General features: G+C 34.8%; 2 protein-coding genes across 7 annotated transcripts; both read right to left on the minus strand.

Annotated features, from left to right (window-relative positions):
• Positions 1-2894: 2894 nt before the first annotated feature.
• On the minus strand, positions 2895-5818 carry LOC140831727 (peroxidase 29). The gene is made up of 3 exons (XM_073195478.1): positions 5535-5818; positions 3711-4062; positions 2895-3564 (listed from the first exon to the last, which is right to left on the minus strand). The coding sequence occupies exons 1-3, from the start codon at positions 5751-5753 to the stop codon at positions 3161-3163; spliced, it is 975 nt and encodes a 324-aa protein (XP_073051579.1). The 5' UTR covers positions 5754-5818; the 3' UTR covers positions 2895-3160.
• A 3195-nt stretch (positions 5819-9013) lies between these two features.
• On the minus strand, positions 9014-13766 carry LOC140832906 (phytochrome B-like). 6 transcript variants are annotated; one of them, XR_012118195.1, is made up of 5 exons: positions 11407-13765; positions 10471-11278; positions 9886-10179; positions 9572-9673; positions 9316-9441 (listed from the first exon to the last, which is right to left on the minus strand). XR_012118195.1 is itself a non-coding variant. In XM_073197190.1 (4 exons), the coding sequence occupies exons 1-4, from the start codon at positions 13484-13486 to the stop codon at positions 9222-9224; spliced, it is 3402 nt and encodes a 1133-aa protein (XP_073053291.1). In that variant the 5' UTR covers positions 13487-13763; the 3' UTR covers positions 9014-9221. The 6 variants fall into 6 exon arrangements, 5 of the variants coding, with proteins under 5 accessions (XP_073053291.1, XP_073053294.1, XP_073053293.1 ...); XM_073197190.1 differs by lacking the exon at positions 9572-9673 and having other exon boundaries at positions 9014-9441; positions 11407-13763; XM_073197191.1 differs by lacking the exons at positions 9316-9441; positions 9572-9673 and adding an exon at positions 10329-10396 and having other exon boundaries at positions 10112-10209; positions 10476-11278; positions 11407-13766.
• Between the last annotated feature and the right edge of the window lie 1466 nt (positions 13767-15232).

Raw genomic sequence — 15232 nt, forward strand, 5'->3', positions numbered from 1 at the left:
TTTTGGTTATTGATTGATATTTTTGAAGTTTCTTGAATTTAATATGACCAATTATTTGCATGTATACTGTTTGATCTAGATTTGAAAGAGAATAAATTAAAAATAGCTTAAAAATATCGATCAATTAAACTGATTAGAAATAATATTCATTTTCAGTCTGCGATTTTTGACTAAAAATGGAATTCCATAGTTGTTAAACACATTTTTATTTAACTAAATTAATTATAGATAATTGGACTGCTAAATAAAAATAAAATTATTAATTTTAGAAATTGATTAATAATTAATATAGGGAGTTTCATCACGACTTTGAATAATTCTTATTTGATTAAATCCAATATGTGACAAAAATTGATAGTTTGGTTCCGTTGGTTTCCAGACGTTTCTTGAAGAAATTTAAATTTTCCTTAAGCTTGTTCTTGTCATCTATTAATTTAATTGAATTACTCATCTTACAATAATTTAGTTCACTTTAGTTATTTTATTTATATAATAATCTCTTCTTTGATTTAGCCTAAATTAAATTAAATAATTATATACTAATATTTAGATGATTATCTATGTGAGAATGACCTTGACTCGTTCCAACTATCACTACTACAAAAACGCCAAACGACAACGGATAAAATCCGTTGTCGTTTGCCATTTTCGACTATTGTAACTGGGGGTGTTGTTGAAAGTGTCTTCAACGACAACGGTTTTAAACCGTTGTCTTTTCTACCAACGACAACGGTTTTGCAACGGTGTTAAAACGTTGTATTTTCTACCAACGACAACGGTTTTGCAACGGATTTAAACCGTTGTATTATCTACCAACGATAACAGATGTAGTCGAAACTACAATATTTGCGACGGTCAGCATATAACCACCGTCGCTAATTAGCGACGGTTTAAATTTCCGTCGCTACATTTAACGACGGTTTACTAATTACCGTCGCTACGTTAGCGACGGTCTTAATGTGCAAAACCGTCTCTATGTAGCGACGGTTTTCATATTCCGTCGCTAATAGTTTACGTAAAATAAAAAAAAATTAAGAATTTAATAAATCTGTGTTTTGAATTGGTACAATCGTGTAAAAGATTAAAAAATTTAAAAGTTGTGCATAATAAAATCGTGTTTAAGAGATAAAAATTTTAATTGTTGTAAAGTGGTAAAAAAATCGTGTAAAAGATAAAAAATTTAAGTGTTATAAAGTGGTAAAATCGTGTAAGAGATAAAAATTTGAAGTGTTGTGAAGTTCTAAAATTGTTTAAGTGAGAAAAATTTTAATGGTTTTGAAGTAAAGTGGAAGAAATTGAAGCAAATTTACTAGTATTTATAGAGAGTGGTGAAAGAAAATGGGGGAAATTTAGGTGGTAACGAATTTTTTTTAAATAGCGACGGGTTTACATAACCCGTCGAAGAATTGTAAATCGGCGACGGTTTATTCTTGATTTGGCGACGGTTTATATATGGCTGTCGCTAAATTTAGCAACAGGTTTAAGAAAAACCGTCGCTGGTTTTAAACATGCGACGGGTTTTCTTTAACAGTCGCTAAATTTAGCGACGGTTTATATTAAACCGTCGTCGATTTATAATTTCGCAACATACACAACGGTTTTTATTATTGTGTTTTTTTCGGGCTACGACAACAGTTTTTAAAAACCGTTGTCGTAGGCCAAAAAAACACGCTAATACCGTTGTCGTAGACAAAAAAAACACAATAATAGACAACGGTTTTTAAAACCGTTGTCGTAGGCCAACAAAAAACAAGCTAATCGACAACGGTTTTTAAAAACCGTTGTCGTAGGCAAAAAAAAACACGCAAATAGACAACGGTTTTTAAAAACCGTTGTCGTACCTCAAAAAAAACACGCTAATAGACAACGGTTTTTAAAAACCGTTGTCGTATCCATATCAATGACAACAGTTTTTAAGAAACCGTTGTCTTTGAGCGGGTTTTTTGAGCCTACGACAACGGTTTTTCTTGAAACCGTTGTTAAAAGATAAACCACAACAGTTTTTGTAAAAACTGTTGTCTTTTATATGTTGTTGAAGCCAGATTTTCTTGTAGTTATCACGATCTAGTGCATTTATTAGAATTCCCAACCAAAATCGTCTCGGTAAGATTTTATTAATTTTACCAAGCAACTCTACTTATATATATATATATATATATATATATATATATATATATATATATATATATATATATATATATATATATATATATATATATATATATAAACAAGGAGCCATTTGATTCAGAATGGAAACAGGACGGGTTTGGCCAAACTCGATACCCGCTCTGAAACCTGACATGTCCAATCCAAATTGGACCCGTTGGGCCCGCTTAAATTAAATAATTTCTGGATTTTAGTTATTATACGATAAAAACATTTAAGCGGGCCCAACGGGTCCAATTTGGATTGGACATGTCAGGTTAAGCGGGCCCAACGGGTCCAATTTGGATTGGACATGTCAGGTTTCAGAGCGGTAACGAGTTTGGCCAAACCCGTCCTGTTTCCATTCTGAATCAAATGGCTCCTTGTTTATTTCCATTCTGAATCAAATGGCTCCTTGTTTATATATATATATATATATATATATATATATATATATATATATATATATATATATATATATATATATATATATATATATATAAAAGTAGAGTTGCTTGGTAAATTAAATACATTCTGGATTTTAGTTATTATACGATAAAAACATTTAAAATTAATAAATCATTAAAATTATATCTAATTTTAATACGGGGTCGAGTTTAGATCCGACCCATTGTCATCCGTACATCGCATCGCATGGGTGTAGCCTAGTTTAAAGGCTTCAACGGGGGTTAATCATCTTTGGACACAACAAATCAGGAAATGGCCAATCAATAGTATATTCATTATCTCGTTCTTACAAACAAACAACCTATGCTTAACATCAAAAGTTTCAAAGCAAAGATAACCGAAACTGAATCGAAAATCGTTTGTTTTCATGCTAATCAAGTCGAACTTGTTCACCCCTATCCAAATAGGGTTTCAAAGTTTTCGAACCTGGCCTACTTGAGTATTTCTTGCAGACCTAATGAATGTGAATTTGTTTTTCATATCAAAGTAAATTTGCTGCTCATATTTCGCGAAATATGTATATGCCTAGTGAGTAATATCTTATCTTTCAATGAAGTGCATTACATCTTCTCCTGATCATGCCTCGAGTCCCTGTAAGAACATTCGAAGACCCTAGCTTCACAAAAGCAGAAGAAAAAGCCCGAAAAAACGCCCCTCGATCGTTAGCAAACTTAGTCACGAACGGTCCAGTTCGTGAATGTAGAGGCATTTCAGCATCAACTCTAAGCAACCCCCGACCATGAATTGCACTAGCAAAGTACTGATTGTCGAATGTCAATGGTGTAAGGTCGTTCGGCACGAAGCTTATGTTCGACGCCCATGACACAGGAGGACAGATAATTTTCAAAAAATTCTTGAACTTGGGCTCGATTGCATCCTTTTTACCTCCCTGGGAATGGTATAGTCGAGAATGGATATTTGAACAATGCGTGATCCCTAGAGTATGTCCCCCTACAAAAGTAGAAGACCAAAATAAAATTTTCATTTTCAGGTTCATAAAGCTTAAATAAGAAAATCGAGATTTATACTGGGAATTTTCTAGATTTTTAAATAGATTTTTTTTTAAGTTTTCAATTTTTTTTTATTTCTATTTTTACCCAAAATGGCAACGGATTCTTCAACCGTCAAGCCCTTTTTTGCAAAAATTCGGAGCATGCCATCAACCCCAACATCTGGTGGAGGGAGCAAAGAGTCCGCCAACGCCGAACTCGAAGGGATGAAAGAGTCTTTGCGCCCCAACGGGACCTCGATTCTTGGCCCTCCAGACATGGCAACGGCTTCCCGAGCAGCTAATACTATGATGTCTGCACATGAAACCTGCAAGGGGCACACTGCCTCTAGAGCTATTTTTATTACACTTATTAACTCCGTCTTTCGAATCCCATAATTCTTTGATGAACGCAGTTCGGAGTGTTGGTTTGCATCCAGGAGAATCGATGCATCACAACCCTGTAATTTTAAGATATACAAATAATTAATCAAATTCAAGCAATCTTTTTAAGGATAATATATAGTATAATATTCACGAGATTCATGTATATATTCGAAGTTTACTAAAAATCAAATTCTATGGTTAGGAAAATATTGTTATGTTTAAAAAAACAACCAAATTAAACGGTAAATAAAAAACGATTAAGAGGGTCACAAATATAATTTTGAAGTGATTCAGTAAAAGATGTAGAGTAGATCTCTTGTGAGACGGTCTCACGAATTTTTATATGTTAGACGAGTCAACCCTACCGATATTCACAATAAAAAGCAATACTCTTAGCATAAAAAGTAATATTTTTTCATTGATGATCCAAATAAAAGATCCGTCTCACAAAATACGACTCGTGAAACCGTCTTATACTAGTTTTTGCTAAAGATGTTTTTCTTTCATATTTATTTGGACGTGGTGACTTTTTCTAGCACAAATCTACATTACAAGTCGAATATCTATGTTCTATAAATATTTAATATTGAAATCGGGAAAAAAAAACTCACCCAACAATGTCTTTCAAGCCTAATAACCCACTCAATATTTTTTTTTGTTGAAAAACTCCAAAAAAAAAAAATCTCATTTGTTCAATTTTTACTAATTTGCATATCATATTTACTCATTTGTTAGACAAGTTACTATTATTTACTGATTTTGGGCAAAGACTATGCTTTTTTGGTTTTTGAGCAAGTTTATCTATATATATATACACATTGATTTGTTAATTCAAATCAAGTTAAATTTAGTCTAATAATTTTATTACTTGACTACACTCAAAAAAACCAAAAACCTATACTTAATATTATTTTTTTAGCATGAGCTAGGTTAAATATTTTATTATACATATAAAAAATTAAATAAAATATACTAAATATACTATATCTTCGGAAAAATCGACCCTGGACCGGGCCTATCCCAGCCTTTGGGAGCAGCTCCGTCCCCGCATTGGGAGACTATATTTAATTTCATTCTATGCTAATAAAAAAATTCATCTTAATGCATGAAACAAACTATGCTACATCATATGATTTCATCGATATTCGTGATACTGTTGGATAATCTTAACTCCTCATATTGAAAGGGTCTACATCATATGAGTAGGTCTCTTGTGAGACGGTCTCACGAATTTTTATCTTTGAGACAGGTCAACCATATTGATATTCACAATAAAAAGTAATACTCTTAGCATGAAAAAGTAATTTTTCGTGGATGACCCAAATAAGAAATCTGTCTCACACAATTTTTTGCTACACCATATATTAGGTCTGAAAGAGATTTGTTCATGCTATATTTAGTGAATATCAACGTACGTTGCCATGAAACATCGTATAGAATCAAAATCCAGCTAAAAACACGACACAACGTTAGTATCTCTAATTAATTACCTTTAATAATAATATAATACAATTTCTAAAAACAATGATTTTATTAGTAGAGAGACCTGAACTTGGCAGTCATGAAACATGAGCCTTAGAATAGCTGAAGGGGTGGTAGGATCAGTGAGCGAGGCAGATTCGAGCCCGGCTCGAACAATGTTCTCCGCCTGCGGGCAAGATCGATCGTAGAAATTGTAGAAGAGCCCGCCTCCTTCCGCATGAAATCTCAGAATTTGCAAGAGAATTATCAGTGCAAGAATTCTTATGTTCATATTTTCCACCATATTGGAAAGAGGGACTTTAAAGTCAGTTTTTTTAGGTTTTTCTTGTGCATCAAATTATTGCATCTCCGTGACTTTTATAATTTCCAAGGACGCGAAAGTTGCTTTGTAATAATAAAGATAAAACGAGATCTCGAGTTTGAGATCATCCCATCGTAACAAACCCTCCCCAGTCCCAACTCAAAAAATAATAACATTAAAATAGAAATACAATAAAAAACAAAACCAAATATCATCATCTCATTTTCAATATTTATTCTAAAATACATTTCTATATATATATGCATAAATAAAATCGATTATTTTGGATATATAAATGATTATGGTCTTATTTTCTCCGACTTAGAAACAAGTGGATAATTTTATTAAGACAAAACTTGTGTGAGACAGTCTCACGAGTCGTATTTTTGTGAGATAAATATCTTATTTGGGTCATCAACGAAAAATTATTACCTTTTATTGTGAATATCAGTATGATGGACCCGTCTCACATATAAATATTCGTGAGACCATATAATAAGAGACCGACTTTTTATTTTTCTTTGACTAAAAATACATAAATTTCCTTTTCAAAGAATTAAATAGCTAGTAGTGCCATGTTGGGGCATTGAATGTGCGTGAATCATATGCAGCAACCTAAAAGTCTTCTAAAACATTAATTACTAAATCTTCACAATTTTATTGGATCTTTTCGTCATGAGATCTCCACTTCTAATACAAGTCAAAAAGTTGAAATTAGTATGTCATTTTTTAAAAAAACAAATTTATAATTTGAGCAATTTTCAAATTCAACTATATTTATCTATACTATATAGTCAGAACCCCGAAATTGGCATGTCAAAATCGCACCATATTATTATTATATTCGCCTCCAAAATAAAATTTCACTACTTCTATTTTATAATATAAATCAAACCGATTAAAAAAAATTTGATTAAAATTTATTTAAAATAAAAATAAAAATAAAAATAAAGAACTGTGCAAACATATAACAATATAATATAATAGTTCTTGAGAGGCTAAGTCTAGGTTAATTATCATCAAATTACGTCGCAAAGCAAGTGTAGTTGGATTGGGACCACATCAATTTGAGTAATCTTAATAATAAAAAGAGTGGGTCTCATGTGAGACCGTCTCACGGATCTTAATCTGTGAGACGGGTTAACCCTACACATATTCACAATAAAAAAGTAATACTCGTAGCATAAAAAGTAAAATTTTTTCGTGAATGACCCAAATAAGATATCCGTCTCACAAATAAGATCCGTGAGACCGTCTCACACAAGTTTTTGCCTAATAAAAAAATGAGTAGGTCTCATGTGAGACCGTCTCACGGATCATAATATGTGAGACGGGTCAACCCTACCCATATTCACAATAAAAAGTAATGTTTTTTAGCATAAAAAGTAATACTTTTAATGGATGACCCAAATAAGAGATCCGTCTCACAAATACGACTCGTGAGACCGTCTCACACAAGTTTTTGCCAAAAAAATCATCAAAATTATATATACAAAATTTTCTAAATCTAAGTATCAAAAAATTCATTCAATTAATGGAAATTTAAATGGCAAGAACTTGTGTGAGAATGTCTCACAGGTCATATTTTGTGAGACAGATCTCTTATTTGGGTTATCCATAAAAAAATATTACTTTTTATATTAAGAGTATTACTTTTTATTGTGAATATCGGTAGGATTGACCCGTCTCACAGATAAAAATCCGTGACACCGTCCTACTCAACTTAAATATGTGGAAGTGTATAACACTTGGAAACAAATAAAAAACAGCTATTTAATAATCCAAATCAAGGCAAGATTTTGACAGGTAGATCATAGATGGACTCGAAATATTTCCTTATTTGCTACTTTTCATTAAACATAAATTGATTTGTCCTAAGGCTCTAAGCCAACCACAATTAAATAGTTCTCTCATTACATAAAGTATCAACCGACCATCATGTCAAAAAAAATATTAAAATCATATATAAAGACAAAAAATGACATATTAAAATCGAAAAATTTGGCATATAAATATACAAAATTAGAAATAAACAAACATATAAAATCATTGCAAATTTTCCATTTAAAATTTTATTTTGTTGTAAAGAGCAATCAAATGCTATATTTTCCAGTTGATTTTTTGGAAGCAAAAAAAAAAAAGAAGTTCAACTATTGAGCAGGAGCATTGTACTATATAATATACAAGTTCTTGTCTTGTAGACAGATATAGTTATCGGTTAATTCGTTCTTACCACTGAGATATTACTATAAGAGTTTATCCGTGAGTCATGTAATTTTTTTATGTGATGCAAGACATTGGTCCACAGATAAATATATGTGAGGTCATGTTCGATTTGTTTAACTTTTAGAAAGGAAGGTTCTTTGTCTTAATTTCATATTTAATTTGTTTATTATATGTATAAATAAAATACTATATCTGTATATCCTATATTGCACAAACTATGCAAACTTACGCAAGATGCCAAGACATGAAGATGAAGCAAGCAAAATTAATCCCACGCGTATAATAACATGAGACGGATCTAGGAATTTTGTTATATATAATATCTAATAATAAAACAATCACATTTAAAAAAAATACAATTTCTCATAAAAATAATAATTGTTTTAAATGGATCTAATTGTAATTTTCCTTCTTTTTTTCGGAATTTCTAAAAATTTATAAGACACCTTTTAAGTTCTAAAAATGGCACCCCATAGGAAAATAATCTGTAATTGGATATTATATCATCACCAGTTTCATTGAGTTTCGAATCTAAATCATGCATTTTTGGGATTTTTTTTAATAAAAAAGGTGTGATTTATATTCATACCCCTCTTTAATTTTGTGTTTTATACTTTTCAATAGCCTATTGATCTTCAACTGAGATGAAATTTTTTGTGTAACAATTGATTCCACTTTGAAGCTAAAAAGACATTTGATCACAACTCCCAAATAGGATATACTCTAGGGGTGGGAAAAAATACCGAAATACCGTGCCGAAAAAAATACCAAACTTACCGAAAAAATCGGGATACCGAAAATTTCGGTACGGTATATTTTTTTTTCGGTATTTCGGTATATACCGAAATACTGAAAATAATTTATTATTATTATTATTTTAAAATTTAAGTTCGGTATACCGAAAAAATTTTCGGTGTCGGTATGAAAAAATTTCATGCCGATATTTTCGGTACGGTATACGGTACCGTAGTTCGGTACGGTATACCGAATCGTACCCACCCCTAAATTATACTCTGTTGCACTTAACTACTTATTCTGATATCTCAAAATATATTACATTACAGTAAATAAAGAAGAAGAGGTCAAGTGATATAGGCAACCGATGACAGGTAAATCGGCATCAGAAAAGCAAGAAGAAGATAAATATTCACACTTGAAACTCTTTACGCGACTTGATAGATGGATACTCATCTGCAGTTGTTTTGGATCGATGACGAGTCCAACTCATTCGGCACCCTTCAAGCCTCTCTGTGGAACCGGCATATCAAGAACGATAAGGAAATGACATCTTTCTGACTCCCTGACATATTGAACTTCTCCATTCATAAGCTTCAAAATTTTTCTGCATATGCTTAGTCCTAGACCTTCTTGAGTTGCCCATCTCTTGCTTTGGAACATGTCTTGGACTATTTCGGGAGGAAGACCTTCCCCCAGGCTCGTAATCCTTCACGGGAAGAAAGAAACGAGTATATCAAAGTCAAGTATAAGAAGTAAGAACGAGACAAGGACATAAGAAAACAACTCAAGAAGTGTAGATATGTGCTTTAGGGTTGGCACATGAACACTCTGGTCACCTTTTTGAGAACGTACAAACTTTCTTGTGACAACATAGCTTCTACAAAAAGCTCAGTCTTCTTGTTCCATGTATTTTGTTTCAAACGACAATTGCTCAATTCCTATAATCAAAATCTTTTCTATCTAAAATTTCGTCAAACATTATTGAAAACATTAAAGATATGAAGAAAGATAATTGCACCTCTATCATCATCATCAAAGTCAGTGTGATAATAAAGCACCGTAGGTATTTTGATGAACTTTGCAATGAAAAGTAGAATGCTGGATCCGTAGTATTATGAAACTTTATGGTGGCAATTAATCTTTAGTTTACCTAAACTCAATGCGTGCCATGGCAGTTCCTTCAGAAATTCGCTTCGAACTTGGTCTAACTTGAATTTCTATCCAACCTTCCGGAGACGGTGCATAAAGCGCCATGTTCATTAAAAAATCAGCTAAGACCTGTTGAAGTCGGATTTGGTCGCCATAAAGTTCCAGTGTCTTGACTTCCTCTGGTATATCACGGATCAACTGCAGACCTCTTTCCCTCATCAATAACATTGCCTGGCTAACAACTGCATTTATCACACTCTCAAGCACAAATTTTGTCTTTTCAAGCACCATTGATCTACCATTATACGAGCTTTAGTTAGTTCGTCTGACCACAAAGCAGATTTCAGTGAGAAAATGTAAAGAAGATAATAGTATAAAATAGTCCTAATATCAGCACATTAATCAGTAACAAGGAAAATATAGCAATCTGTTTTTTTTAACTACCATTAGATTATTAGAAGTTCCTTCGTTGACGACTTATCTATCTCAACGAGAATTGAAGTCGATTTTACCTGATATTATAAAGACACATCTACAGATGTTAATCATGAATGAAAAAGTCTGACTATTTTCAAACAAAACATACCCAACCTCAATGTTTTCCATATCAACATCCTTCATAATCTTTAAGATCTGCTTCTCACAAGCAGCACTCATCTGAAGAAGCTGTGTTTGGTTTTCTGTCAGATTTGTTGCTTCCAAAAGTGAGTTAGTGAACTGTATGCCACATAACGGATTCTTTATTTCTTGACAAATGTAAGTCAGATCTTTTATCTTTGATGCACATGCCTTTTCTTGTTGCCTCTGAATTTTCAAAGTTTGTTGCAACTCACGACTTGCAATCTGCAAAAAGCAGAAGACTCCTATAACCTGACCATTCATATTTACCCTCTTGTTTGCAGTCAAGAGTGCCTGCACATACTTCCCATCGCGGTCAAAAAAACAGAATGGAAACATGTCCGTTTCCTGGCCTCCAAGTGCATTGTGCAAGACGATCATGAATTTTGTCATAGCATCTAGACCCTTTAGCCGACAGCAATTTCCGAATATCTCCCCAACTATCATCTTCCCGATAACATCCCCCATACTCCAGCCAGTGAGCTTTTCCATAGCGGTGTTCCATTCAGAGCAACATGTGTTCTCATCAGAAGCAAATATTGGAGGAATCAGAGGGTTGGGACTGTGCATAATTGCCTTGTAATCACCTTGAATTTGTATGAACTTGTCCATTACTGCCTTTTGGCCTGTAACATCCTGACCAACAAAGCAAACACCAACCATGTTGTTCACACAGTCCTTGCTGGAGCAAGCATTCACCACCACAAACACGGTCTTACTAAGTTGTTCAGTGTTGAATGTCCTCAACCTTAATTCAACATTCTTGTGTTCCTCGCCTGCATTAATTTTAACTTCTGAATGCATCTTAACAAAGAAAACACTTCGGTATGGGTGCCATTACTTAAAAAAAAATTAATTTTAACATGCTAAAAGAGAATGCATGATGTTGGTAGAAAAGGACTACCTTGCAAAGCATGGAAAAGAAGCTTTTTGGCAATCTCAACTGATTCTTTGTGAACAATGTCATGAATCAACGACTTTCCTAATGCTTCTTCAACAGATAAGTCAGTCAGCTCTGCAACTTTTGCATTCCACCCGTTTATGCGACCCTCAACATCTACAGCAAATATAGGTGCAGTTGCAGTCTCGATCAATCTAACCATTTCTCTGGCAACAGAACTTAATTCATCAACTCCTTGTAACTCCTCCCCAGCCTGGGCAGGTACAACTGCCTTAGAACTACTTCCACCAGCATTTTGAAACGACTCTCGTAAAATAAGACGCAAAGAATGAATTGCATCCATTTCAGCATTCTCCCAAGCTAAACTTCGGCCTTTGACCACTTCTAGAAACGCCTTGAATGAAGAACGGGGATTCAACCTAAGACCATCATCTTTTTCTTGTGGATGATGTTTTGCACCGCCCCACTTGATAGCCTTCGCGCTATGGGAACGAAACCAGAATAAATAATCTCTCGAAGTGATGAATGCAAAAGTCATTCCACAAACACCATCCCCTAGAGAGGCTGCTCCAGGGTACCCGGCATCCGCAAGACTGTCTGTGCTCAAACCTGTCAAGTTCCCATGGAATGCCAACAACCATTTCACTATGTCCTTTATCTGTGCTTCTGTAGGTGTCACACCAAGGGGATAATACTTCTCTTTGTAATACAGCGCAGCCCCATCGCACTTCACAAGGTCGATGATACTAGGTCTCTGGGTAACAATCCCAGTAGGCGAATCTCGAAGCAGCATGTCACATAACAGCGTCTGTGTCCTCAAAACATGTTTCTCCGCCAACTGTGACGCCAACTGTAGTTCCATGTTCAGTTGAAGCCCAAATGCCTGCATCAAGAATTCACAAGCATACCGCAGGGGGAAAGATATGCACCGAGCAGAAGTGTGATGACCAACAACCAAGCCCCATAGCCTCATCAAATTCCGTCCTTCAGCGCAGTCTTCTTCATTTCCATTAACAACAACGGCCAACGTCAACGAGGCAGTAGAACCCATACTTGCCATGTACAGGGCGTGGCAACCATGTGGTGCCCTGAGCGTGGATCCAACCAAACACAAGGGTTGATTTAATGATTCATCCTGGATAACTTTAACCGGAGTGGCTTCACAATCTACAATCATCCTAATCCGATTCTGCTTGAACAAAAATCTAGAAGCCTGGGGGATATCTGTGGCAGGATAATGTAAACCAATATACGGATCTAAATCAGACCTCCGACTTTCCGCCACCACCTCACCATGTTCATCCTCATGAAACTTATAGACCATCACACGATCATACCCAGTTAACTCTCTCACGCTTTCGACTACTGTATCACACAAAAGTTTGATGTCCCCTCCAGGAAGTGATTGCAACTGGGAAATAGCCCTCACAGCAAGCTTCTGCGACTGGACAGCACCAGCGATAGAAAGGGCCGGATCCTCGCTCCTAACAGGCTCTAAATCAATCACTGTCCCCACATCTATTCTATGCAGAATCGCATAAAAGGGCTTCCCCGAATTCTTCGAATGCACCCAAATCGGATTCAACAGTGTTATTTCACGAGCCGCAAACGCCCTCTCGAGCAAGACACAGCTCGAGGGGGAGAACAGAGTTCTTACATCAGTCCCAACCGTCAAAGTTTCGTCCCTTTCCATGCATGGGACTGACTGAAGCGCCAAGCCAAGCATTTCACGGGCATTCTCCGAGTAAGCTATGACGCGAAAATTCGATTCATCCAACGCTATCATACAACCAAACGGTTGAATATGGCTGCCACGCTGTATTTTCAATAAGTAAGCCGCAATTTGCTGCTCAGGAACAGACTCTGCACCAGCCCTTACACTCTCCGAATAATCGAAGGCTTTCCCGCACACACCCGATTGCTCGAAAACCTCATGAAGCCTGGCGTCAACAGTGTACTGCGCTACAGCTTTGCTCATCGAATCCGCCCTGTTTAAGGTGGTACTCTGTTGATTGTGATGACGCGGGGCCGAACCGGAAGATAGAGCTTCAGCATGAGATGCCCGGCTGCTTCTCGAAATCATTTCTTCAACACAGCAGAATCAAGTCCAAGTTTCAAGAAAGCTTGAGATGAGAATCCCGGGAAATATATCCGGGTGGGTTCTCTATATCCATTGTTGGATTGCTTACAAAAGACTGGATATATGTCGTAATTTTGAAGTGTGTGCTGCATTCTTGGAATCATTCGTCCTCGTTATCTTAAACTTACATTTGGGGAATTGAATGAGACAGAGAGCCAAGTGTTGGCTTGGATTTTGATCTCTCAGAATTTGGTTATTTATCCAGTATTGATTGGACTGATTCAATGTTTATTATCAAAATTCCTTCAATTAATTTAAATTCTATATATCTATGTCATCGGTCTAACAGTATAGAAAACATTTGAAAAATACAGTGTGTGTGCATCAAATTATTTCATGGTCACCCACCCAATATGACCAATGTACGTATGGGTGAGCATTCGGTCGGTTCGGTCAATAACCGAATCGAATTAACCATAACTGAATCGAACATAAATATTTAACCATAACCGAACCACTCGAATTAATTTTTATAATCGATAAATACCGAACCGAATTAAAATCGGTTAATGCGGTCGGTGACCGAATTAACGATTAGCTTTAAAAAAATTGTGATTTAACTTTAATTATACATGTAGTTTTTCTTGAACACTACAGTCTACACAAATGCATAAAAACATAAAATCATACACATCACAAATGTATAAGTTTGTTTGAATACAATTAATACATGTTTTTTTTATAAAATAAAACAACATGGGCGGACAGGCGGTGTCTCGACCGGTGACTAGAGATGGGTGGGTGGGGGATGAAGTCAAGAGTGGAGTTTATAACTAGATTAGAATCGGAGTGATTTTAAAATTAAAAATTTAAATATATATAAAAATGGATAAATAATAAAAATTTATCATATAACATTATTTATTATATCGGTTAATTCGTTTAACCGATTTCAAAATTTTGAAAACCGTAATCGAATCGAATCGAATCAACCAATATAACCAAATTTTTTTAATTTGAAAACCGAATTTCCAAAATAACTAAACCGAATTTCCGAATTAGCTCACTTCGGTCGGTTAATTCGATTTAATCGAAATTTTGCTCACCCCTAACGTATGGGACCGATATGGAACTATACAAATGATAGATTTAAGTGATGTTCACGTAATCTTCACATTCACATTCACGTGATAATACAATTATCAAAAGTAAATACTTTGTAATTCGATCCATAATTATCATGACAATTAATACTTCTGATATAAAAATGTCCGTTCAACAAGATTTGTGAAATTTTCATTGTACAACTGTCATGTTTGGATCCATATCCTAAACTGATCTAAAAATTTATTGAATCGCTTGTTACAATTCAGAGTAGCCGTGTGAGACAAAAGGTGACCACATATATGCCCGCCCATATCACATTGTTCCCCGTGAATTTGGTACCACAATTGACTCAACCCATTCTTCTTATCTTCACGTCGATTTTTTTATAAAATAACTCAAAAATTTCATTGTGTCCAGCTCATTTAATTTCTTGAGTGGGTCTCATGTGAGACCGTCTCACAGATCATAATCTGTGAGACGGGTCAATTCTACCCATATTCACAATAAAAAATAATACTCTTAGCATAAAAAGTAATACTTTTTCATGGGTGACCCAAATAAAAGATCCGTTTCACAAATACGACCCGTGATACCGTCTCACACAAGTTTTTTCTCGCGAGTCATATTTGTGAGACATATCTT

Source organism: Primulina eburnea, chromosome 5, assembly GCF_022965805.1.
Source record: "Primulina eburnea isolate SZY01 chromosome 5, ASM2296580v1, whole genome shotgun sequence".
Taxonomy (NCBI): domain Eukaryota; kingdom Viridiplantae; phylum Streptophyta; class Magnoliopsida; order Lamiales; family Gesneriaceae; genus Primulina; species Primulina eburnea.

What these genes read in the sequence shown, in the direction of transcription:
- LOC140831727 (XM_073195478.1), bottom strand. Translation starts at nt 5,753, where the DNA reads ATGGTGGAAAATATGAACATAAGAATTCTTGCACTGATAATTCTCTTG. An exon ending in TTCATGACTGCCAAGTTCAG is followed by an intron (nt 4,063 to 5,534) that starts GTCTCTCTACTA and finishes TTAAAATTACAG; the next exon opens with GGTTGTGATGCATCGATTCT. An exon ending in AGAATCCGTTGCCATTTTGG is followed by an intron (nt 3,565 to 3,710) that starts GTAAAAATAGAA and finishes CTACTTTTGTAG; the next exon opens with GGGGACATACTCTAGGGATC.
- LOC140832906 (XM_073197190.1), bottom strand. Translation starts at nt 13,486, where the DNA reads ATGATTTCGAGAAGCAGCCGGGCATCTCATGCTGAAGCTCTATCTTCC. An exon ending in TCTTTTCCATGCTTTGCAAG is followed by an intron (nt 11,279 to 11,406) that starts GTAGTCCTTTTC and finishes AAATTAATGCAG; the next exon opens with GCGAGGAACACAAGAATGTT. An exon ending in ATGGCACGCATTGAGTTTAG is followed by an intron (nt 9,442 to 9,885) that starts GTAAACTAAAGA and finishes CTTCCCGTGAAG; the next exon opens with GATTACGAGCCTGGGGGAAG.